Here is a 26,936-nt window from a genome sequence, read left to right on the forward strand (position 1 = left end):
AAGTCTAAGCTTCCTACACATGGGAAGTGACCCTAATCTTCCATACTTTTGATAGAGAGGCAATGGCAACCCACTTCAGTACTCTTGCCTGGCAAATCCTATGGACAGAGGAGCCTGGTAGGCTGTAGTCCATGGTGTCACTAGGAGCTAGAGATGACTGAGCAACTTCACTTTCACTTTTCACTCTCATGCATTGGAGAAGGAAATGGCAACCCACTCCAGTGTTCTTGCCTGGAGAATCCCAGGGATGGGGGAGCCTGGTGGGCTGCCATCTCTGGGGTTGCACAGAGTCGGACACGACTGAAGCTACTTAGCAGCAGCATTTTTTGGAAGTACTGTTTTTTTTAAAAACATATTTCCTGTTCAAACTGTGTAGCCATATCTTATATTCAAATTGCACGTTATTTCCTACTGTATGTAGATGGACTGTATACTTTCTCAAGACCTCTTCAAACTCTAGGATTCTATGGATTTAAGGCCATGAAGAGTAAAGCTTCTCTGCCAAGGTAAGAGGCTTGGCTTCTAATCCTCATCTATTATAACCCTTTAAAAGACAGCATGATGAAAAGATCTACAGGTGTGGCAGAAAATATTACCAAAGTAATGACACTGATTATCTTTTAACTTTGAGATTTTGAGTTATTTTCTTCTTTAAAATTTTGTTTTCTGAAACCTCCATAATTAACACATATTAATTTTACACCAAAATAGCGGAGAGTGCAAAATGCAGCAAAGTATCACTTTTATGCTTCATTTCTGTGCAAATGACCTGGCTTTATCATCTGTTACCTCACAGCTGAACTAGCTGCTGGATGAAGTAGGCCAGTTTGCCATTTCTTCTTTTTCCTCTTTGTGATGCTATACACTCAGTGTTAAGGGGCAGCATTCCCAAAGAGAGAATAACTCTGGTTGATGACACACAAGTACCACTCTTCTCTGCTACAATCACCCCTTTGTGCACCTACGACGCATCATGTCTGGTGGAGACTTAAGAAAAAGCAACTGGCCCTGACTGAGGAGAAGGACATCCCATTTTACTTCTGAGGCTAAACCTCACCCTCCTGAAGCACTGAGTTCTAGAAATCTTACCTTCATCATGAGCACCCTCCCCGATGGGGATCCCAACATACACCATCACATTAACTGCATCAGACACATCTAAATGAAGATTTGTTGTGCCAACTCTTCTGTCTTCTGCTGTTATCAAGCCTGAAGATAAAAGGAAGATATACAAGGTGAAATGGCAATATTCTGTATTATTATTTTTTTCATTTTTGGCTGAGTGGCGTGGCATGCCGGATCTTTCCCTGACCAGGGATTGAACCCATGCCCTATGCAGTGGAAGCATGGAATCTTAACCACTGGATTGTCATGGAAATTCCTTGGATGGAGTCTTTGAGAGGAAACTTTCTAATGCTGTAATGTAAGTTTTATGGACAGTAAATCAATGATAAAAGCAAACATTCAAAACTATCCTGGATACTGTCAGCTTCTTCTGCACCTGTCACTCTGCTCTCTATCATCTCTACACAGGACACTTATTACAGATCTCCCTCTTCAGGTAAAATGGAAACAAAAGTGTCCAAAAAGATCAGTTATGGCCTCTCCCTCATACCGTAGGCATTGTACATCTTGGGGCCCAGATCGGGCCTTACAAAATAGCTGGGTAGCCTGGAGGCCAGATTGAGCCTGCCATCTCGCTTGGTATATTCTGGCAGAGGAAGGTTCTCCATCAGATCTTCAAACCTACAAAAGAACATGAGAGATGACTTAGGTTGTTACAGGGGAAAAAGGCAAAGAGATGGAGCTCACTTTTCTGTGATTACTTGGTGATGGCTTCAACAAAGCACAAGTCTCTCAAGATGACTTATTGTAGTTCACTAACCTTGTTGGCATCATGTCCCGAAAATCTTCCCCAGGAGGCCAGTCCTTGAGTTTGAGCACCATTGGCTGCCCATCTTCTGACCTTAATCGCTCTGGAAGAGAAAGCACTCCTATAAACATCTGCTATGTTGGCTATTTCCTGATTCTCCAGTGACTAAAATGTTTAGAAGACTAAACTCTCTTTTTTTTTTAGTTTGCAAACCTCTATAATGGATTATGTGGGCTTTGTTTTCCTCACCCACAGAAAAACCATGGTGAGTTTTTCCATCTCAAAGTGAAAGTGCCCCACACAGCCCATGTGATCATGTGCTTAGGTCCAGGTAAGGTCTGGGAGCCATGTGATTGCCATGAGAGCTACCTGGTTGCCACCATGATGGACTGTTTCTCCCACTAAGAGGATGTATCAATAATTTGCTATTTTAGGGTCTGGGCATATAGATGTTAACTTTCTAGTCTGCTTTTATAGAACCAGATAGCAAAGCTACTTACTGCATATAATCTCGAAGCCATCCCAGAAATCCCGAACTTTCACATCGGAAATTATAGCACAGTTTCTGCAGTTCACCAAGTCCACATCCTGGTCTCCAAATTCCTGGCTAAAGGCTTCTGGCTTCCAGAGTTCAGACTTGAGCTTTTTATGTACCCCTGAAACCAGCACTGGCTGTGGAAACAAAAGTATCTTTATCAGAGCCATGTAGGAAACACTTAACTCAGGGCTAAGGATTGAATAGGAGGGTTTCCTGAGGACAACCTCTTCTCCATGATGACTTATTGATCCCTCCCAGTTTCAGAATCCATGGATCAACATGTCAGCTACAGAAAATGAAAACACTTCTATTCTGTTACTATATTGATTCTCACAGGGTGAGGGTGGGGGTGCATTCCAGAGAAATCACTTCTATTGCCCTGGTATATACCATTAATTTGAGGTGAGAGGATGAAAAGCTAACAAATGCAACTCAGAATACTTCCTCACATCTCAAATGAAAAACTATCTAGACAATTCCATAAACTCCTTCTTCCTCATACCTGCTAATGTATAAAACTCAGGAAGTGTTATCATACTATCACACAGACTTGTATGGTCTTGAAACATTTACCTAGAAAAGTACCACCCACTTCCTCCAACTCTTGCCTCACACCATATCTCACTTAAGGATTTTCCTCTAAAGGTGTCATTAATGCCAGATCACAACCTCACAGGAATTTCAACTGTGCTTTTAAGAACACAGAGCTACACAGCTGAGAAAGAAAAAAGATCCATAGTGTATTTTACAAATCTTCCGATTTTTAAAAATCAAAGAAAACTCAAAGTAGCAAGGCTGTCTACAACAAACTTACTGTATATCTAAATCTTCTTGGCAGAGTATCTCCCAGAGAGAACTGAAACTATCCTGCTAGCTTTGGTGGGTGGACAGGTAGACAGCCGACCCTGGGATCTGCTTATTCTTGCTTACCTGGCCTTGCTTCCAACACTCCCGGAAGATCTTCCAATTGTTTTTGTTGCTGGGGTCATGAAGACACAAAAGTCTTCCATCACAGAGCCAGGAATGAGAGGTATGGGGGTCCAGCACATTTAACCCCATCACCATCTCCTTCACTTCCTTTTGGGTATCAGTCAAGTTACAGGCCCGCTTTGCAGCATCTGAGGTTTTCTTATTTTCTACCACTGAGGCAATGATGTGGTCAAGGAAGTTGGGTAGGCTGGCCTTGTTCTTCACTCCCTGCCAGACACAAATCCATCAGGTTAGTATGACTGAGGCACCATCAGTAGAGTATTAAAAAACAGTCTCACAGTTTTATTCACATGGAGTTCTGATCAACTTTATTCAATTTCATAAAAGTCATTATGAAGTCTTTTGTGGTTGGAAGGGGAATCTATTCAGTATCTTACATTTTCCTAGCCTTCATATTCTGCTTTTTATTTGTGAAAGAAAAGTACAGAAAGATCCCCTCTATTGCAAGAGATTTGAGACCTAAGAAATATCTCTGGGGACTTCCCTGATAGTCCAGTGGTTAAGATTCTGTGCTCCCAATGGGGGGTGCATAAGTTCAATCCCTGGTCAGGGAAGATTCCACATGCTGCATGGTACAGACGAAAAAAAAAAAAAAAGAAATATCTTTGGCATTGAGGCCCATTTTAAGTATATGCACGTAGACGTCAGGGATCACAAAATGCTATAGCTGAGTGAAAAAGAAAGATCATTTACTTTGAGGGTTATACATTTTTCTCTGGCCAGCATGTTCAAGGGATATAATACTTCAATTAAGTAACTGAGGTGACTTACCAAGGCAGTGACTTTTTACTAGGGAGTGTACCCAATAAATATTTGTATCCAAGAGAACTATATATTCTGAAAGTAGTCTCCCACTCCTCAGTTTGTCCCCTACCAAGAATCTCTCATTTGTTTTGGCTGGTGGGAAAGCTCAGGCCCAGAGATGAAAGTGACAAACCTAAGATCACAGATGTGAAGGAAGGGGAGGGCTTCTGTAAACTTGATAGCCCAATGACTTAAGTATCACTAATTGTTATCTCTATAAAGTATATGTAACCATATAACATCTTTGGAAAATTTAAAAAGAGAAAGGAGAACTGGGAGTCCAAGCCAAGTACAAATAAAACAGAGCTCAACGTAATTTTGGAGGTCATTTATCCAAAACAGAAACAAATAACCCACACTGTACAGGGCTCAACCATCATCAAATTTCAGTCAGTCATAAGATAGAATGAGAAACATGTTTATGTTTTTGTTTGAAATGATCTCTGAAATACATAAACTGAAAATAAAGAAGCAATGTATAAAAATATCTGTGTAAAAAGAAGAGGAAAAAACTATATACTGAATGTATTTTAATATCACAGAAAGGACAATCATGAAACAGTGGTCACCTACAGAAAGGGAGGCAACAGCAAGAAGATGCCTTTTCACTGTATCTTGTAAATTTAAATTTTATATCTTTGAATTTATTTGTTCAGTAAATGCTTACTGAATACCTATGTATCAAACATTGTGGCACTATGGCTACTGGGGGAATAAAACAGACAAAAATGGGGGAATTTCTAGCAGTTTAGTTATGACTTTGTGCTTCCACTGCTAGGGACCCGGTTCGATCCCTGGTTGGGGAACTAAGATCCCAAAAGCTGCACAGCATGGAAAAAAAAAAAAGACAAAAATGCCTTTAAGTGGTGATAGAAAATAAATAAAACACAGTAAGTCAGATGATAATAGGTGCAGAAGAAACAGATATGAGTGGAGGATGGGAGTGGAATGGACTTTAAAAAAAGGGTGATCTAAAAAGAAGCCTTATTAAAGAAGTAACATTTCAGAAAGGAGGAGAGGATGCTGATGAAGCAGGCCATGTGGTGACATGGAAAAGACAGCTCTTGGCGGAGAAAAGGACACATGTAAAGGCTCTGAAGAGAGCATGCCTAGCCATGTCCAAGGAAAAGCAAGAAGGCGGGTGGGGCCAGAGCAGAATGGACAATGAGAGTGGAAGTTGAGGTCAGGGAAGTGAGGAGAAGCTAGGGCTGGAACATTATAGTCCACTGAAAGGACTCTGTTTTTATTATGGAATTGGAAGCCCTGGAAAGATTATAGGCAGCAGTGATATGATTTATATCTTAAAAGGATCATACTAACTCCTCTGTATAAACTGACTGTAGAGTGGAAAGGGAAGAAATGGAGATTACTGTAAGAATTCAGGCAACAGAGGATGTTATCTCAGACTAGAATGGGGAAGCTGGGGAGCTGATGAGAAATGGGTGTGCTACGAATACATTTTAGCAATCAAACTGAAAAGATATGCTAACAGATTAGACACAAAGTGTGAGAGGGGAGTCCCAAATGACTCTAAGATTTTTGGCCAAGCAACTGGAAACCAGTGATGAAGAGAGGCAAAAAAAAGGAAATGCAAGTTTATAGGCAAAAGATTAGGAGTGTGGTCTTAGACGTGTTATGTTTGAGGTATCTATTAGATGTCTAAGAGGATGCCACATAAATGTATTGCCTATGTTAAAAAAAATTAGCTGTTATCATCAAGAAAATAAAGTGATTCCTGATGATGACTGAAAAATTCCAATGTCTCAGTTTCTACTGATATCCTAACATGGCACAAAAGCTTTACTACTTAAAAGGATCTGAAACATTCCCCAAACTTGAAATAAAGAAAGATCTTATCAGTTGGGACTGATAATGTAGAGAACACAAGTCACTCTATACCCTCCAACCTAGTTATCAGATCTCTTTCTGATGGTTCTTCCATGGAAAAGCAGCAAAGGCTAGAGTTTTAGGGAGGACACTTACTGCTGAGGATGTAGAGAAGACCGGGGGAAAGGGTATGCCTGTGTCCAAAGGGGTTTGAGGAAGCTTTCCTGGCCCGGAGTGGAGGAGGTCTCGAAGGCTAGAGCCTTCAGTTTTGTTGTTGGAGGCAGTGGGACCCAGTAACAGACTGTTAAAAAGCTTTGGAGTCAACGGAGAGACCTTTGCAGTGGAGTTGAACGAGTCCAGCCCAAAGGGTGAATGAGACTCTTTATTGAGCACCGACCTCAGGGACCCTGCTTCTGTAAGAACATAACCGGGAATAGCATTAGGCACAAGGAATACCCAGCAGGCAACTGCCTCCTAAAAATCAGCAAAGTAGGAAAGAAGAAACTCTCCCCTCCCCTGCCCCCCAAACTACATACAGCCTGTCTGGGCCAAGCCTGATGAGCTATGACTATGGCAGGTCTCATGGCCAAGGAGAAGCTCTCCTACTTCTTCCTTTCGTTTCCAGATCTGGATTTCAAACTTCCTTTTGTTCCCATTCATCTTTCGTCTCCCTCACTTTCTAAGACAGTGTTTTTTCAAGTAAGTCTCCAGAATACTTGTATTGCAATCACCTGGAGTGCTTGTTAAAAATGGAGATTCTCATTTAATAGTTCTGGTGGGGCACAGGAATCTTCATTTTTAACGATTCCCCAGGTGATTCTTGTGCCCATCAAAAGACAAATCTAGCCCTCCTGGCTAGCAATACTGGCTTAATAACAGGGCAATCTGGGAAGATTGTTAAAAACCAAATTCTGTTAAAAACCAATTTCAAACCAAATTCAAGCCCAGGCATGTGCCTTTTTAAAAAAGCTCCACTTCTAGAAAGAAGTTGAAAGAGATTCCCTCATTTTATGTGATCGGCCAGAGAAAGCAAGCAGCATGTTTCAAAAATGTGGATGGTAATGTGTGAGTTTGAAGAATTCCAGAATAACTCAAGTGTTCCACCCACAGGCAGGGCAGGGACTTGTGTTAATCTCACCTTTTGTTTCTTCTTTAGCCTTCTGAGTTGCTAAATCCGCCAACCAGTGCAGGGCAGAGGAGGGTGGGGCTGTGTCAGGGCAAGGGGGCCTGATGGCTTTTAGCTCACTATTGCTATTTGATGTCGAACTGTCTGCTTTCAAAGGCTCATCTGATCTGCTGTCAGTACTGTCGGCTTTGGGAACATGGTCCGTCTCTGGTTGTGTTCCCGGTGTAGTTCCTCCTCCGCTTGAGAAGGTGGTTTCATTTCCAGAAGAGGCACTAGGGTTTATGCTAGGAAGCTATAGCACAGAATGCCAAAGTTATTAAAGTGCTGTCCTTGAGTAGAAAAAATACACTGCAAATAGTAAGGACTGCTGACACTAAATAAGTCTGGGAAAGCAATTTGGAATTGTCCCATAAACTGCTATTTCACTCACTCATTAATCTAACATATATTTATTGATTCCTACATGTGATAGAATCTATGCCAGGTTCTGTGGAAAGAGCAATGAACAAGACAGGGTTTTTGTTTGGTATGCCTGAGGCTCAATTTCTACAATGACAAACTGGTGATCAGAACCTGACTGCACAAAGCTGCTCTGAGGATCAAATGAGATAGTAGATGCAAAGAGCTCAGCACAGTGTCTGGCACACAGAAATGCTCAATAAAAAGGTCATTATTCTATTGTTATATTTTCCAGATGATGTGTTCTAATATATCAATTCTACTGAGAATATATCTTGAGATTTCTCAGGGTTAATCCTTGTACCTCTTATTGATCACATGTAGCATGCCTGGAAAGTCCTCCAAAAGTAAGCAGTGTGTTTTTTGTTTTTAAATAATGTCTTATTCTTAGTGGTCACCATCAAACTAGAATGACCTCCACCTCTGACAGAAAATGGGAAAATCACTGCCGCTCTATGAAGGCTTAGGATGGTTTCAGGTGGAATGATCCCAGAGCAACGGGCCAATATTCATGTTTCTTTCCTCAGTACCTAACATGTCAAGGCAGGGTCCATGCACACAGATAAGACTGTATTGCTATACTCTTTTCTATACTCTTTATCTACATAAAGACCCTGAGGTAGAAATCCTGACAAGATGCAAAAGAATCTCTTTGTGCTGCTTATCAACCAAGCCTGAATTGGTTTTAAAGACAAATGAAGAGAAACTCACACGAGTTAGGGGGAATTTAAATCCCTCCAGTAAACCCTACGGGCTCTCTCTAGACAGGCTTCCCTATCTCCTAGTTGCCCAGGAATCCAAGAGTAGCCTGGGACAACAGAGGTGAAAATGGGACATTTCCTGGAACAAAGAACTTAAGTTTCTCTCAGTTTACCTGTGAGAAACACCACTTTTTCACACCATTTTACCTGTGACATCCCATTAGTGACAGCAGGTCTCAACACAGATTTGCTCTGCCGACTAATACAAGGGCAGTTTGCTTTAATTCCCCACTTGCCCCGGGCAGCATGTACCATGTCTCCAATATTGTAAAGAGCTGGAAAAAAGATAATTATAATAATAATCAACCTTGGAATACTTTACATTATCTCTCTCAAGCCTTACAGCATTTCAGTGAGGTAGCAGTTTGTACCCTTGATTTCTGATGATGAAACTGAGACTCAGGGAAGTTAGGTTATTTGCTTAAGTACATAAAGTTGGTAAATGAAAGTACTAAGACTTTAACCCAAGTCTATCTAGCACTAATGTTCTGTACACATTTAACCACTAAGCTACACTCCCACCCTCCTCTAGTAAACATTAACAAGGTGTCCTTCAGCAGAAACTCTAAGGGTAGATTCCTTAATATTCAAGCGTATATAAATGTTTTGAATTGTATACTTGAGATTTAGGTACTTTACTATAAGTTATACCAATGTATACTTTACAGAAACATTTAACCAATGCTTAGATCAGCAGGGAGCAGGCATCTGACCACTGCACTCAGGGAGCTCTTCTGCTTGCATACACTGGGGTATAATAGGGGGTGGTTCCCCAAAGTGAAGGAGACTATAGGCAGGGGATTCACCAGCTTCAGTGTGTGTGTGTTAGTGAAAGTATGGAAGCTGGAAATAGACTTTCTAGAGGAAATCTCTGAAGTAAGTTGCCATGTGACCATTGATTCCTACTGGTAAGCTGCCTTCTTCATGGTTTCAAGAGCTTTGATTAGCTTCAGCTGGATTTTTTTTTTGGCTGCACCATGCGGTATGTGGGATCTTAGTTTCCTGACCAAGGATCGAACCCAGGGCCCCTGCATTGGAAGCATGGAGTCTTAACCACTGGACCATTAGGGAAGTCCCTCAGCTGGATTTTTATAAGCCTAAAAACAAAGGTCTTTCTGGAAGCCAGGGGACTAGCTTTTTCTTTCCTTTTTTTCTTTTTGCCATGGTACACAGTTTGTAGGATCTTAGTTCCCCAACCAGTCTTAAACCCAGGCTCTCAGCAGTGAGAGCACAGTCTTAATCACTGGACCACCACAGAATTCCAAGACAGGCTTTTTCTATTCTGGCCCTGCTGACCATAAGAATGACATCTGAAAAGCAACCAACCCCTACACCCAGCAAAGTGAGGCAAAGTATGTGCCCTGGCTGCATACAATCAATCTAACATTTCTAAAGATTGAAAGTCTCAGAGAAATCTTGTGAAGCTTTAAAACAGTCAAGCTGACATAAACCATTTTACCAAATTTTATAGTGTATAAATTATAACTTAAAAATATTTTTCTCCCACCAAATCTAAAAAAGGAATTCCTTTTACCTGTGCCAGGGATTATCTGTGTGGGCATGAGATTCTCTGGTTCATGGGACTGCCCCTTTGCACACTTCAACCACGAGAAAACCTCTTCATCACCCATCTCTTCTGTCTCTGAAACGGAAATGAATGACTTTCCTATTTATGAGGGTCACAAGATGTATCTCTCTCAGCGAGTGAGAGTTTCAGACTCTAAAGGCCAGTTTTCTCATGGGTCAAAGAAGAACACAGCTAATTTTATTTATTTTTGGTTATACAGTTTGTGGGACCTTAGTTCCCCAACCAGGGATCAAAGCCATGCCCCCTACCGTGAAAGCAGAGTCTTAACCACTGGACCACCAGGAAGTCCTTAACTTTTAAAAAATACTGCTTCACTGAGGTATAATTTACATAAAATTAGTTCAACAATTTAAAGTGTACACTTCAAATTCAAATATGTTTGAATTTAGACAAAGATATCTAGTTGTGGAAAACAGTGTGACATTCAAAATTTAGAACATTACTATTCCTTCCCAAAGTTTCCTTTAGCCTTTGCAGTCAATACCCTTTCCTCAACCCCTGGCCACTACTGATCAAATTTCTAACATTAAAGTTTTACTTCTAGAATTTCATATTACTGGAAACATATGGTATGTCATCTGTCATTTGTGTTGAGATATTTTCATTCGGCATAATGATTTTGAGATTCATCCATATTGTTCCATGTATAAGTAATTCGTTCCTTTTCATGTCTGAGTGCTGTTCCATAGTTTGGATGTACCACATTTTGTTTACCCACTCATGAATAGTTGGACTACTTTCAATTACTGGTCAATAGTTGGATTGTTTCCAATTATTGGCTATTATGAATAAAGTGCTATACACATCCAAGCACAAGCCTTTGTGTGGATATATTTTCATTTCCCTTATACATACTAGTAGAATGCTAGTTGATGTTTTCCAAAGTGATGGTACCAAATTGCATCCCTATCAGCAATGTTTAATAAGTTTTAGTTGCTCCATATCCCTGACAGCACTTTTGCACCCTCAGTTTTAAAAATGTTATCCAACCTAGTGGGGACAGTGGTTTCTCATTATGGTTTTAATTTGCATTTCCCTAGTAAGTAATGACAGTTTTTTCCATGTGTTTATTTTTCATTGACCTATCTTCTTTGATCACATATCTGTTCAAATATTTTTCCCATTTAAAAACTGGGTTGTGGGGATTTCCCTGGTGGCACACTCCCAGTGCAAGGAACTTGGGTTTGATCCCTGGTCCAGGAAGATTCCAGATGTTTTTCCTTGTCTTTTTAATGTTCTAATTTTTTGGCTGTGCTAGGTCTTAGTTGCTGCGTCGGCTTTTCTCTAGTTGCAGACAGTGGAGGCCACTCTGTAGTTGCAGTGTGTGGGCTTCTCATTGCAGTGGTTTCTCTTGTTGCAGAGCATGGGCTTTAGGGCGCTCGGGGTTCAGCAGCTGTGGAACACAGGCTCGGTACTTGTGGCTCCCAGGCTCTAGAGCACAGGCTCAATAGCTGTGGCGTGCGGGCTGTTGCTCCACAGTATGGGGGATCTTCCCTGACCAGAGATTGAACCCATGTGTCCTGCATTGGCTGGCAGATTCTTTCTAACTGAGCCACCAGGGAAGCCCTTCTTTGCCTTTTTTTGAAATTATTTATCTATCTAGTCAGTTATTTTTGGCTGTACTGGGTCTGCTGTAGCAGGGGCTAGTCTTCCTTGTGGTATGTGGGCTTCTCACTGCAGTGGGGTTTCCAGTTGCAGAGCACAGGTTCTATACACGTGGGCTTCAGCAGTTGTAGCACCCGGGCTCAGCAGTTGAGGCTCACAGGCTCTAGAGTGTGGGTTCAGTATTTGTGGCGTATGGGCTTAGCGGCTCCACAGCCTGCAGAATCTTCCCGGACCAGGGACTGAGCCCATGTCCCCTGTGTTGGTAGGTGGATTCCTATCTACTGTACCACCAAGGAAGTCCTAAAATAAGAAAAAGTTTTTTATATGTACCCATATATTTACCATGTAGCACATTCTTCATTCCTTTGCATAAATCCAAATTTCCACACTGTATCATTTTCTTCTGCCTGAGTCACTACCTTTAACTTTGCAGCATGGGTCTGCTGGTGATAGAATGATGAATTCTACCACTTTTTCCATTCCTGGAAAACGATTTCACCCTAGAAAGATATTTCCACTAGGTATGAATTCTAGGCTAATAGGTTTATTTTCAGCACTTTAAAATGCTGTACCATTGTCTCTAGAGTATAGTTTTCTGACAAGTTAGCTATCATTCTTATCTTTGTTACAAAATGTGCATCTTTTTCCTTTTGTGCTTTTCAGCTTTTCTCTTTACACACAGTTTTTCAGTAAGTAATTAGGACGTGCTTTGGTGTGTTTTTCTTAATGTCTTTTTAATTTGAGGATTATTGTTGGACCTCTGTTCTCCTGCCCTTTCTCTTTCTGGAACTCCACTTATTGTTTGGGAGACTACCTAATGTATCTGGTAGTTCAACAAGGCACTCTTCAACTTATAAATTTAAGTCCTCTGTCTGTACTTAGTTTTTTACAGTTTTTATTCTATGTCTTCAAGTTCACTGTTTCTTCTGCAGTATCTAATATGCCATTAATCCTACCTAGTGTAATTTTTTTTGAGTTACTTTTCGTCTCTAGAAGCTTCATCTGGGTCTTTTACATGTCTTCTATATTACTCATTATATTTTCCTTTATGTCCAAGCATATTGCTGCTGCTGCTAAGTAGCTTCAGTCGTGTCCGACTCTGTGCGACCCCCTCCAGGCAAGAACACTGGAGTGGGTTGCCATTTCCTTCTCCAATGCATGAAAGTGAAAAGTGAAAGTGAAGTCGCTCAGTCGTGTCCGACTGCTAGCCGAACCCATGAACTGCAGCCTACCAGGCTCCTCCATCCATGGGATTTGCTAGGCAAGAGTACTGGAGTGGAGTGGGGTGCCATTGCCTTCTCTGGTCTAAACATATTAAAAGTATTTTAATAGCTGTTTTAAGGTCCTTTTACAATAACTCCCTCATCACTGTCATTTCTGTACTTGTTCTATCGATTGTTTTCTTCCTCCCAGATTACTGGTTGTATTATACTGGTTGCATTATTCTTTTCTGTACACCAGATCTTTCTTCACCGAATGCAGAGCTTTGTGAGTTTTATGTTTCCGAGTACTGGATTTTGTGTAATCCTTTAAAGAATGTTTGGTTTTACCGTAGCGTATAACTAAGCAATTTGCAGATGAATTTGATCCTTCTGAGTCGTGCTCTACACTTCATTATGGCAGCTCCAGAGCAACTTTATTCTGGGACTACGTTAGTCCTACTACAAAGGGTGTGACCCCTTTGGACTCTATCCAATGTCTCTCCACTGGCTGGTGGGAATACAAATTGTGAGTTCTGTATACAATTCAGTTGGTTGGCTTGAGGACAGTTTCCTCTGATGCATGTGCAGACCACTATATAATTAAAAAAAAAAAAAATTGAGGTGATTTCTCTAGATCTGGTGTTCTTTCTGTAGCACTTCAGTACACTGCCTCACTCTTCTCAGATTTTAATTTCGGTCTGAACTTGTGAGACTGCCAAACTCTATTTTAATTGCCTTTCCCTGTGGTACAGGCTAGAAACTGCCTCCAGGCAGTAAACTGGGGCAATTGTAGGACTCACCTTGTTTCTTCATTTTTCTGAGGGAATACAGACTCAAGCTGCCTGTTGTCCAATATCTGAAACTGTGAAAGTGAAAGTCGCTCAGTTGTGTCTGACTCCTTGAGACCCCAGAGTCCATGGAATTTTCCAGGCCAGAATACTGGAGTAGGTAGCCTTTCCCTTCTCCAGGGGATCTTCCCAACCCAGGGATCGAACCCAGGTCTCCCACACTGCAGGCAGATTCTTTACTAGCTGAGCCACAAGGGAAGCCCAAGAATATTGGAGTGGGGAGCCTGTCCCTTTTCCAGTGGATCTTCTCAACCCAGGAATGAACCGGGGTCTCCTGCATTGCATTGCAGGCAGACTCTTTACCAACTGAGCTATCAGGGAAGCCCTCTGAAACAGTGGTTTTGTATATTTTGTCTGATTTTCTTATTTTTTATGATAGGAGGGCAACTTCTGCAGAAGTTTATCTTTCATGGGCAAAAGTGGAAGATCTTAGCTATGTAACATGTAGTACCTAGTGAATGTGTTAACCACTGGACATACATTATCTCATTTAATCCTTAAAACAATGCTGTGAGGGACATACTTGTATTATCTTTGTTTTATAGACAAGGAAATGAGTCTGAGGGGCTAAGTAACTAGCCCAAGATACCATAGTTGGTATGATAAGATACAGAAGTAGGATTCAGATCCCAGTAGTCTAAGCTCTAAATCACTGTTACAATGGTTACACTGTATCATAGAAGAGGGAAGAATGATGAAGTCAAGGGGCAAGGAAAATTCTTGGCAGGTAATAAGATAAAGCAAAAAGAAAGTGAAGCAAAGATTTGAATAGACATTTTTCCAGGGAAGATAGGGCCAAAAAACACATGAAAAGATTCTCAACACTAGTAGTCATCTGGGAAATGCAAATTAAAATCACACTATATACTAATTCACAGTCACTATGACGGCTATAATCAGACAGATAATAACAAGCGTTGATAAGGATGTGGAAAATTTGCAATCCTCATACATTGCTGGTGGAATTATAAAATGGTACAGCTACTTTGGAATACAGTTTGGCAGTTTCTGAAAGGGTTAAACATAGAACTGCCATATGCCCCATCAATTCTACTACAAGGTATATATTCTCAAAAAAATGAAAACATACATCCACACAAAAACTTGTAACAAATGTTCCACTATTCATAACAGCCAAAAGTAGAAACAACGCAAATGTCCATCAACTAAAGACTGGATGAAGAAAATGTAGTATATCTATACAATGGAATATTACCTGGCAATACAAGGAATGAATTATGTGCTATAACATGGATGAAACTTTGAAAAAGTATGCTAAGTTTAAGAGGCTAGTCACAGAAGGCCATATATTGTATGATTCCATTTATATGACATGTACAGAACAGGCAAGTTGATAGAGACAGTAAGTGGACTGATGGTTACCAAGGTTTAAGGGCGGAAGGAATAGGGAGTGACTGCTACTGAATGCAAGATTCATTTTTGGAGCAATGAAAATGAAATTAGATAATGGTGATAACTATATAAACTTGAGAATATACTAAAAACATTTGAAGTGTATACTTTAAAAGTTTTAACCTTCTCAGTTAGGCTGGAGTATTGGCACTTTTAAGAGCTCACAATGTGACAAAATATAAGCTAAAGAAGGAGCCCAAAGCCATTTCTGCTTCAGTTTCCAAGTCCACACCTCCACTGACATTTTACCTTCAGCTGTATAGGACAACATTTGCTCACCACTGCGTGGTCGGCTTTTCCTGAGCCTGTAACAGTCAAGGCAGACCCCAAATCCGCATTTGCGACAAACCCAGTGGATGTTGAAGAGGGTTGTCTCACAGACATCACACATCTCCCGTACACCTCGGACTGCTCGCTTCCATGCCACTTTCTCTGGTGGAAAAAGGAAGAGGAATACTGTTGGCACTGAGCATCCTGAGCGAGGGCAAAAGATCCCAGATCCACTGACTCCCATTCAAGCATTTTGTCTAGCAATTAAACTCAAAGATTCATGAAGTTCCTATTTCTATAATTGTAAGAGAAACAAAATACATGGAATTTCTAATATTTCTGAGCAAGTGTTAGTGAGAATGAATGCCGTATGTTGTCACTTAAGATACTATAAAATTTTCAAATTGGGGAAGCTTGAAATAAGAAGATTTTTCTCTTAAAGTATAGTACAATATTCCTTGGTCTAGAAATAGGGTATAGTATCTCATAGACATGGAAATACCATAAATGTATGAATAACATGGGTTTAAGGTATGAAACACAACAACCAGTGGCACTTAATCTATTCACAAACCATAAAGTATTACTACTTACTGACACAAATTAGTTCAAAGTGAAGAAAATATTCAGAGTGAACCAAACCCAAATAGGGATCAAAATGCAAATTATGGCAACTGTGCTACAAAAATGAAAGACAAATAGGGAAGGAAATTTTAATCTGTTAAATGCCAAAGACGGAAAGACTGAGGACTGCTAGACACAGGTATTGCTTTAGCTATTCAATTTAGTTCATATAGAAGTTTTAGCAGGCTTAATTCATCCATAGAAAATGCTATCTGCCACTCATTCCACACTTCACATTAAGCAAAAGAAAATGAGTTTCCAACTAGAACTGCCTAGAAGACAAGCAAGAGGGGGCCTTACGGTGTGGCTCCACCATCATCATGGCCTCCTTCTCAGACATCACAAGTTGGCAGAACTGGTCTCCAACATTGGCCAGAATGTACTTTGAGGTTTCTAGGTCTATTCCTTCTGCTAGGGAGGAAGAGGGAATCCACAGGTTCATGGCATCAGGGTCACTTTGCTGGGGACTCAGAAACCCTTCCACTCGGAGTACCCCTTTTCGAGTGAAGATCAACCTGAGATAGGAAGATACACAGTCAAATACACAGTAAATAGCAGCAACCATGCAAACCAACACCCACTTAAAAATCCTACGACCTAAAAGAAATTAAGTGAGACTTAATAGGAATCAGGCAGAGTTAAGAACTTACACCATATTCGACCAACACAGTATGCACTAATAGAAAGGCTTATTGTTAACACTTATTAGGTCCAGGTTCTTTAAAGAGCTCTCTACCAGTTTCTCTAACCACTTATTCCATTTACCAGCAACCACACCAGTAAATGTAACCAGAGAAAAACACAGATCTGTGTTCACTGTCACAAATGCCTGTCGACTTATATCAGGTGAGCCTTTAATGCTTAATATCTTCTTTCTTTTCAAAACTTCAGTATTATTTTCCCCACGAGGACCTTGCTAATTATTTCATTCAAAAATTCCTGCAAGGAGCCAGAAGAGAGAATTCCCACAAGCTCCCACAACACTATCACACATTGCTATACCTGCCCCCAGGTACTCCATCTCGTCTTCTGCTACTATGGATGAACTAGTTCCCAGTAAAGACCAATCTCTCCACTTTTGCTCTACACCTTATCCTCTTGCACAGGCATCCCTTCACTAATTCTCTGTTCTACATCTATTTTCCTCTCTTTTTGTCATTGTTCAGTTGCTCAGGCATGTCTGACTCTTTGTGACCCGATGGACTGCAGCATGCCAGGCTTCCCTGTCCTTCACTGTCTTCCTGGAGTTTGCTCAAAGTCATGTGCATTGCATCGGGGATTTTCCTCTCTACTGAATCACTCTAGTCAGTATTTGAATGTGCTATCTCAGTCCCTTTGATCCCACATCCTCCTTCATTTATCTGTTCATAAGAGCAAAGTTTCTTAGGAGATTTATCTATACTGATAGTTACCAGTTCCTTTCTCCTTTATTTTCTTTTTTAAAATTTTTATTTTTACTTTATTTTACTTTACAATACTGTATTGGTTTTGCCATACATTGACATGAATCCACCACGGGTGTACATGAGTTCCCAAACATGAACCCCCCTCCCACCTCCCACCCCTATTTTCTCTTAAACCACAACATTCAGACGTTCTCTCATCAATCTACCAAAACTTTATTTTGGCTGTGCTGTGTGGCATATGACGTCTTGACTTCCTGACCAGGGATGGAACCCACATCCCCTGCAGTGGAAGCACTGGACTGTGAGGGAAGTCCTAAAACTGTTTTTGACAAGGTCATTCCCCACTGTTAAATCCAAAGGTCATTTTTTGTCCTTAACTGACTACACCCAATCACCAGCATTTGCCGGAGTTCATTATTCCTTCCTAGAAACACATTCTTCAGTTGTCTTCCAGAATACCTCACTGGCTGTTTCTTCTCAGTCTCCTTTACTAGTTCCTCCTCATCTTGATTTTCCTGGTAGCTCAGACGGTAAAGATTCTGCCCACAATGCAGGAGACCTGGGTTCGATCCCGGGATCGGGAAGATCCCCTGGAGAAGGAAATGGCAACCAACTCCAGGATTCTTGCCTGGAGAATTCCATGGACAGAGGAGCCTGGTAGGCTACAGTCCATGGGATTGCAAAGAGTCGGACATGACTGAGTGACTTCACTTCACTTCACTTCCTCATCCTGAAACAGGAGGGAAGGGGGTGGGCACAGACTTTAAAAGAATGACATAGTCCAAGGACACAACATAAACTGATTAGAACAAACAGGTCCAAGATGTCAGAGTGACTTCCACTAGACCTCTGAGCCTCAGTATACACTAATCATTCAGGTATGACCTAAATCAAATCCCTTATGATTATACAGTGGAAGTGAGAAATAGATTTAAGGGCCTAGATCTGATAGATAGAGTGCCTGATGAACTATGGAATGAGGTTCGTGACATTGTACAGGAGACAGGGATCAAGACCATCCCCATGGAAAAGAAATGCAAAAAAGCAAAATGGCTGTCTGAGGAGGCCTTACAAATAGCTGTGAAAAGAAGAGAGGCGAAAAGCAAAGGAGAAAAGGAAAGATACACCCATGTGAATGCAGAGTTCTGAAGAACAGTAAGAAGAGGTAAGAAAGCCTTCTTCAGCGATCAATGCAAAGATATAGAGGAAAAGAACTGAATGGGAAAGACTAGAGATCTCTTCAAGAAAATTAGAGATACCAAGGGAACATTTCATGCAAAGATGGGCTCGATAAAGGACAGAAATGGTATGGACCTAACAGAAGCAGAAGATATTAAGAAGAGGTGGCAAAAATACATAGAAGAACTGAACAAAAAAGATCTTCACGATCCAGATAATCATGATGGTGTGATCACTCATCTAGAGCCAGACATCCTGGAATGTGAAGTCAATTGGGCCTTAGAAAGCATCACTATGAACAAAGCTAGTGGAGGTGATGGAATTCCAGTTGAGCTATTTCAAATCCTAAAAGATGATGCTGTGAAAGTGCTGCAATCAATATGCCAGCAAATTTGGAAAACTCAGCAGTGGCCACAGGACTGGAAAAGGTCAGTTTCCATTCCAATTCCAAAGAAAGGCAATGCCAAAGAATGCTCAAACTACCACACAATTACACTCATTTCACATGCTAGTAAAGTAATGCTCAAAATTCTCCAAGCCAGGCTTCAGCAATACGTGAACCATGAACTTCCTGATGTTCAAGCTGGCTTTAGAAAAGGCAGAGGAACCAGAGATCAAACTGCCAACATCCGCTGGATCATGGAAAAAGCAAAAGAGTTCCAGAAAAACATCTACTTCTGCTTTATTGACTATGCCAAAGCCTTTGACTGTGTGGATCACAATAAACTGTGGAAAATTCTGAAAGAGATGGGAATACTGGACCATCTGACCTGCCTCTTGAGAAATCTGTATGCAGGTCAGGAAGCAACAGTTAGAACTGGACATGGAACAACAGACTGGTTCCAAATAGGAAAAGGAGTAGATCAAGGCTGTATATTGTCACCCTGGTTATTTAACTTACATGCAGAGTACATCATGAGAAACGCTGGACTGGAAGAAGCACAAGCTGGAATCAAGACTGCCGGGAGAAATATCAATAAACTCAGATATGCAGATGATACCACCCTTATGGCAGAAAGTGAAGAGGAACTAAAAAGCCTCTTGATGAAAGTGAAAGAGGAGAGTGAAAAAGTTCCAGCTTAAAGCTCAACATTCAGAAAATGAATGATGCTTTTGAACTGTGGTGTTGGAGAACTCTTGAGAGTCCCTTGGACTGCAAGGAGATCCAACCAGTCCATTCTGAAGATCAGCCCTGGGATTTCTTTGGAAGGAATGATGCTAAAGCTGAAACTCCAGTACTTCGGCCACCTCATGCGAAGAGTTGACTCATTGGAAAAGACTCTGATGCTGGGAGGGATTGGGGGCAGGAGGAGAAGGGGACGACGGAGGATGAGATGGCTGGATGGCATCACGGACTCAATGGACGTGAGTCTGAGTGAACTCCGGGAGATGGTGATGAACAGGGAGGCCTGGCGTGGTGCGATTCATGGGGTCACAAGGAGTCGGAAACGACTGAGTGACTGAACTGAACTGAACTGAGCTGATACACTCATCATAACACATCAGCAAAGTGAATTGACACAACCACCAGTAACCATCACAGTTCTGAGGTCAACCATCAAAGACCAAAAAGAGGGCAGTGGCCCAACTCCTGGAAATCCTTGCCCTTTCCCAGGATGACAGAGGATGAGATGGTTGTATGGCATCACAGACTCAATGGACATGAATTTGAGCAAGCCCTGGGAGTTGGTGATGGACAGGAAAGCCTGGCATGCTGTGGTCCATGGGGTCGCAAAGAGTCAGACACGACTGAGTGACTGAACTGAACTGAATTTCCCCAAATAGTTGGAATAATCCCCCCAATCATTGTTGTTGGTCAGTTGCTAAGTCATGTCCAACTCTTTAGGACCCCATGGCGTCACCACACGTGGGATCTTAGTTCCCCAACCAGGGATTGAACCTGTGCCCCCTGCAGGGGAAGTGCAGAGTCCTAAACACTGGACTGCCAAGGAAGTCCCCCATCAAGTCATCCTATTTAAATTGTAGCCTCTCTAGCCTCTCCACATATCAATCCTCTTTCCCTTCTTTATCTTCCTCATAGTTAAACTTGTTTTTCTTTTTTTTTTTTTTTTAAACTTGTTTTTCTTATTTATTATCTGCATCCCTTACAAGCCTCTGGAGGGCTGTAATTAGATGGTTTTGTGTACTGTTTAATCCTCAATGCCCACAACAATAGCTGGCACATATTAAATTTTCGATACACATTTGCTGAATAAGCAAATCCATGCCACATGGATAAACCACTTGGATTTCTTTATTTAAAAAACTAAGGACTCTTGATTGATTTATTAGAAGAAAGTCCTCTTCTAAGTTTATCAAGCAGAAGCAAAGTAAGTAAATAGGTATTGTTTGGTAAAAGCAAGGGACATTTCAAGGATTTTCAACAGTTATCCCTATTTTAAAGAAGGTTCACATTATCTCCTAATCTTACTTCCCCTTCTTTCTTAGGGGACTTAAATTACTCTAGCACTAAAGAGGAGTAACTGGGTAAGCAAATTTATAATACAAAATGGCATCCTTCTGCTCACATCACTGGTTTCAAATGGAATTCAAGTTAGGAATAAGAACACAGTTCAGGGGGCAGCAGATGAGACTGTTAAATTTAAATTCTCTTAAGGACAAAGTCATGTATCATTTCACAACCTAAATAACTAATGGGATGGCAGAACCTTAGCACAGACTCTAAGAGCAACGAAGTTTAGGAAAACAAGAAAAACATGCTGAAATATGTTTACCAATTGAGAGAGAGTGGAAGTGATGTATCACTAAGGAAACTGGGAAGGAGATGAAGAGAGGAGTTTGGGTACCTCCGGAAGTGAAAGAAGCGGCAGGCCACAGTGGAATCATCTTGCTCCTGTTCCTTAAACTTCCGATACCGCTCCAGGCGGCACTCACGACACTTGTGCAGATGAGGGGCGACATTGATGCACGACCCATCCTGCAGGAAGGGCTCTCCGGACTGCTTCAGCTTCTTTACTTTGCTCACATCTTTCAGCACTGACTGGCCCACTATGAGAAGGCAGAGACAGAAATGGTTGGTCATGAAAGGTTTAAAAGAAATGCACAAACATAATCCTCCTGAGGACAGACACTGTCCTGACCTGAGTCACTCCGCCTTGACTGGATGGGCATGAGCCCATCAGGTCCATCCTTGGCAGAAAAGGGGCAGAGGAAACAAAGAGGCTTCAACTGGGAAATAAAAACCGTGGAGAATTTGTGGGAAGTACCCCATGACAATGAAACAACTCTGAGTATGGGTGAGGAAACCTCAAGAAGGCAGAAGGTAGCTTCTTGCCACCAGCCCCTCAGGATATGACTGTTCTACTAATCAAGAACTCTTGGGGCTTCTATGGGAAACCAAATCCTAATGAGAATGGTGACTTGCCATTTTCTTAGACACTTGTCTTTACACAATTTCAGACTATAACCTTACTCCACAGGAGTTAATGGCTTTTGAAAGAGATTTAAAATGATAAATATGTGACAGAGAGGAGCAAACTGAGGAGCGGTTCTCTATGTGAGAATGAAGACTACTTACTGAGTAACTCACCTAAGTTCATTAAAGGGGAAGGACCAAAGGCAGGAGAAATACACTAAGGGAGGAAAGAGTTCCCGACCAAAATTAACAGACTATCAAGACTTTGTGGGATTATCATTAACAGGACAGATATCCCTCTTACAGAGCTGGTTTAGATCAACCCTAACTTGAACCAGATGATCTGATGAGGGATCCCTACTGCACCCTTTCGACTATGTAATTCTATGAGATTATAGGACTTTCCATCAAAAAGAGGGCCTCTGCTGCCCAAGAGCACAGCAAGCATTTGAAGCAAGTGCCAGAGCCAGGCCCATGGATAATCTCAGCAGGATCACCTTTCAAGGGAGCAGTCCGAGGCCGGCCCTTGGGGGCCTGCTTCCCTTTGCCTTTTCCCAGCAACAGCTCAGCACTGCGTTCCCCATTGGGGCCCAGCTTCCCCATCAGGTGTTCTGGAATCCCCTTCAGGCCGGTCTTGGCTTGGAGCTGCTCCTCAGAGTCGCTTAAATCTGACAGGTCACTATTGGTACTGGAGTCTGAGTCCTGTCTGCAAGCCAAGCTTCGCTCATCCAGTGAGAACCTTTTCACAGCTTCAAAAGGAGCTTTGTTCTCCTGTGAAAAATCTGCTGGGGAGGACAGAAAGCTGCCTGAGTGCCTGCCAAAGACGTTACTAAAGGTTTTAAGGAGAGGATTGTCCTGCTGCCCAGGCCCCACAGTTGGCCTCTCCTCTGTGGGGCTAGAGGAGAGAGTAGGCATCTCAATGGGCTGGGTGAGGCCGCTGGTGGGTGAACTGGAGCGGCCATTCCCCATGGCAGAGAGGCTTGGCCCCCCAGTGGTAAGAGCTGAGCCCAGAACACCAGACACCAGTTTGGAGGAGTCAGTTGTGATGAAGAGGGTTTTCTTCTTTGCTAAAGATGCTGAATCTGTAGAGGAGTGAGACTCGGGCCAGCTGGGTGCTGCCTTGGAGGTGACAGTGGTAGCAGAGGAAGAGCTACCTGATGCCTGAGATGCAAAGCTGCTGAAAGGGCTATGTTCAACTTTCTCCACAAATGCCAAGAAAGGGTTAGAAGGCTCTTCTCGGGACAGTTTAGGGGGCTGTAAAAATAGATTTTCATGACTGTCTGGGGTGCGGGCATTTAGGAGGCTCCGTGGGAAGGCTGGCGTGAGGGTGGGCATGGACTCTGCAGGCACTTTCCGATCCACAGAGCTGCCAGCCTTAGAGCCTGATTTAGTGTCTGCTCCAAGAGTGGATCTTCCTTTACAGAGGCTCTCAAGGCTTTGTTTAAATGAGTCTCGACTGGAGGAATCATCAGCCAAATTCTCTGAAACGGTAGTGAAGTAGTTACTGGTGGGTAAAGTTTGGGACATGCATTGAAAAAACAAGTTTTTGGAGAGATCAGAGTCTTTCTGAGACTCTGGTGCTGGGCTACAGCCAAAAGAGAAGCCCAAAGGTTTGTTCTCTGTGGCAAGAACCCCATTGGACTGGCTCCTTCCACTTCCAAAAGTCAAAGCTTGTGATGAACCCGGGAGAGATGCTCCAAATCCAGAAGAGGCCAGGACAGAATTCCTTGAATTCTGAAAAGAAGATAGCCAGAGTTAGTGATGTTGGCTTCCTTGACAATCTTTTGATACCTTCTTGGACCTAGGCCAACATTTCTTATGGGTCAATCAATTTTTCTCCCCTACAATTCCAGGAAAACTGCTCTTATAACTGTTACTTCACCAGGAAAGAAAACTGCCACAGACAACACAGAGGGGTCTTTAGCAAGGTGAGACAGAGATGGCAGGATGAAATGATACCCTTGGTTGTTAGTCAACTGACTGTCAAAGCACCAGGAGGCTGTGTAGGCTTCTAAGTTATCTATTTAGAAATGAAGACTCTGTCAGGGAACTGAAGAAAAGGGTTCCTGAATGTAAATGAGCTTTTAGTCTGAAAGAGTGAAATATTACTAGTGACCCTGTAATATTAATCTACCTTAAAGACCTTAGGGGCTATGGTTAAAGTTTTGGTTGATTTAAGTCATTGCAAATTGCCCACTTTTACAAAAGTGACTTCAGCCCTATGAAAAGCTCATTGTACATTAAGGAAAAAAATCTTTGTCTGAAAATCGCTTAGATGGACTCAAATCAACGTAAAAGCTAAATTATCTGTTTCTCTTAAAGTTAGACCTAAAGGTGCTAAATTAAAGAGGCATACCAGTTACTGAACACTTCTGTTATCATTATGGTTTAACAAGTCTCCAAAGCGGAAAACTGTAGATACTGATAATACCCACCAACAAAAGCACTCAGCATAACAAACTGGAGAATGAAAAAAAAATCTTTTTTTTATACCTTAAAAATGCTAACTTCCGCATTTAGATAAAGAAGGATGTGTATATAAAAGGGGTTAGAATCACTTTCATATAGTATATCACATACTCATATATGTGGATAATACAGAGAAATATCCATAGGTAGGTATAAGTACTTACATAATACTTATATTCACTTTAAAGTATTAGAAATAAAAATTATTTCATGACTGCTTAATAGATATGGAGTTTCTCTTGGGGAAGAAGAAAATTTCTTTATGTAGTAGTGATGGTTGCATAACATTGTGAATATATCAATGCCATGATACTGTACACCGCAAATTGTATAAATGGTAAATTTTATGCATTAACTTAATTTTTAGAAATGCCAGATACATGAAAGGGTGGTATTAAAAAAAAGCGAGGTGGGGGGAGAGTTTCTTCTTTAACTATGTAAGAGGAGTCTACATCAGGACTTTCTTTGAGGGTGGCAAAGAGGCATGAGAACCAGGCAGGCCTTTTAATGGCTTGCCTCCAGATGACATCTGCTACAGAGACCAGTTCAGGGCATTTCAATAACTTAGTTCATTCTCCTTTTTTCTTTTCCTTCCCACTAACCAAAAACCAGACTTAAAACTCCGCCAAATAAAAAGAAGAGAATAGACAGACACAGCACTGACGCTATGCTGTTGTTTCACTGGCTGGATCCGCCCAGGTCCCTTGACACCTGTGTGACTGCAAGGAATGAGCATAAGGATCTCAGGCTTCACTACTAAAGTTACCCTCTAAAAATAAACACACACATGGACTTCCCTGGTGGCTGAGTGGTAAAGAATCGTCCTGCCAGTGCAGGAGACACGGCTTCCATCTCTAATCCAGGAGGATCCCACATGGCTGTGGAGCAACTAAGCCTGTGCATCACAACAACTGAGCCTGTGCTCTAGACCCCAGGAGCAGAAACTACTGAGCCCATGTGCCTCAACTACTGAAGTCTGAGCGTCTAGAACCCATACTCTGCAACCAGAGAAGTCACCACAGTAAGAAGCCCTTGCACTGCAACTAGCGGAAAAGACAGGGCAGCAATGAAGACCCAGCACAGCCAAAAATATTAAATAATAAACAAAATTATATAAAAAAAATACACACATGAATGAAAAATAATTGGATGCTCTTTCATTTTCCTATAACTGATTAAATTTCAAATCTTTTTCTTATAAGAAAGTGATGACAAACTGATTTCAACACAATTTTTAGGGCAGGAAGTTTCCTGGGGGGCTGTGTCCCTGGTTCATGATGGAAATATCCATTTCTGTACTTTTAAATCATATCCCAAGAGAATACCTAGGCTAACCCACTAGTAAAGTTACTGATACAGTCACAGAAATTTCTCAGACCTGTTTGGAAAATGCCCTCTGAATCCGCACTTCATCTATTCAGCTTTGCTACTCCAAGAACAACAGTATTCAGTGGATCTCTTCGTGAAGCATGTAGTATTTGCTCTGTTTTGTAATCCCCATTTACATCTATTCTGCCTTTGACATGGATTTAATTTTAATCAATTTGGGCAATATGATGACTTAAACAGAGGAGAAATCCACATAAGATCCCCACCTAGTTCTCTTGGGAATGCTGGTAAACTAACAGAGAACAAATCATGAAGAGTGTAAACTTTGCATTTACAGGCCTTCTCTTCTGCCTTGGCACTTCACTTCCCTCCCCATCCCTGCACACTAGAGATTAACAAACTGGATCTGCTCTGAAGGGGAAGAAGTCAGATGAAATGTATATGCCATGTTTTATATGACACTGTTGTAAAACAATTCCATTTTAGGACGTGAGCTCCTTCAAATAGGATTTCAATTCTCTGTTTATAATATACAGTACTTAGCACACAGTAGTTTCTTATACATAATTTATACAAGTCATTTAGTATTTTATTTGTATTTCATATTCCAGTTTGAATTAATAGCCAATTTGAAAAGAAAATATGACCAGCATCATTAATCATATTTTAGTGACCAAAATAAGAGCCAAAAGACTATAAGAACTAAAAAAAAAAAAAAAAAAAAGACTATAAGAACTGATTTTGATACTGTTTCAAATTTGACTGGGGAGCCAACTTGATGTTAACTTTATTTAACAAAAGTTGCATTTCAGCAACAATATATGCATATCAGATAAAGAACCTAGCAAGCTGGATACTACCACAATTAATTCCATCAAAATTTCCAGGTAAGGCTTAAAAGATTAAGTTAAGAGGGGGGAAAAAAAAACCTTCTATGGTCATATCAAAGTGGCCCAGCCTCAAAGGAAAATATAGAAAATGATGAACTGAAAATGGGTTGGTAATAGTAGCTTTCACATAGCCCTAATTATAGTGTTCACTGTTTCCAACACTATAATTCATTAACCTTGCCTCTCAAAGGCCTGGCGGAGGCTAAACCACTACACGAACTAGATAGATAACTGAGTTTAAAAGATTCCCCATTAGATCTATTTTAACGACACATTAAATTGGATTGTATAATCAAGTTTTGATTAGCCCAACTGTTCAGGTGACTTTTAGGAGCTGAGAAAGTTTTAAGAATATACAC

At 41.3% G+C, this 26,936-nt stretch overlaps 1 protein-coding gene across 1 annotated transcript in view; it reads right to left on the reverse strand.

Moving 5' to 3' along the window:
* The window catches only part of KDM3B (lysine demethylase 3B), a 57,754-nt gene that overhangs the window by 7,498 nt on the left and 23,320 nt on the right, over nt 1–26,936 (reverse strand). Inside the window, exons 8-20 of the mRNA XM_040240000.1 lie at nt 22,387–23,623; nt 21,321–21,522; nt 16,229–16,443; nt 15,314–15,466; nt 9,913–10,020; nt 8,526–8,653; nt 7,171–7,450; nt 6,189–6,445; nt 3,342–3,608; nt 2,374–2,545; nt 1,886–1,976; nt 1,616–1,746; nt 1,090–1,209 (exon numbers count right to left, since the gene is read on the reverse strand). Of these exons, the coding sequence (XP_040095934.1) occupies nt 1,090–1,209; nt 1,616–1,746; nt 1,886–1,976; nt 2,374–2,545; nt 3,342–3,608; nt 6,189–6,445; nt 7,171–7,450; nt 8,526–8,653; nt 9,913–10,020; nt 15,314–15,466; nt 16,229–16,443; nt 21,321–21,522; nt 22,387–23,623 (3,361 nt within the window). The remainder of the gene's footprint in view (nt 1–1,089; nt 1,210–1,615; nt 1,747–1,885; nt 1,977–2,373; nt 2,546–3,341; nt 3,609–6,188; nt 6,446–7,170; nt 7,451–8,525; nt 8,654–9,912; nt 10,021–15,313; nt 15,467–16,228; nt 16,444–21,320; nt 21,523–22,386; nt 23,624–26,936) is intronic.

This window comes from Oryx dammah, unplaced genomic scaffold (assembly GCF_014754425.2).
Source record: "Oryx dammah isolate SB20612 unplaced genomic scaffold, SCBI_Odam_1.1 HiC_scaffold_5, whole genome shotgun sequence".
NCBI classification, from domain to species: domain Eukaryota; kingdom Metazoa; phylum Chordata; class Mammalia; order Artiodactyla; family Bovidae; genus Oryx; species Oryx dammah.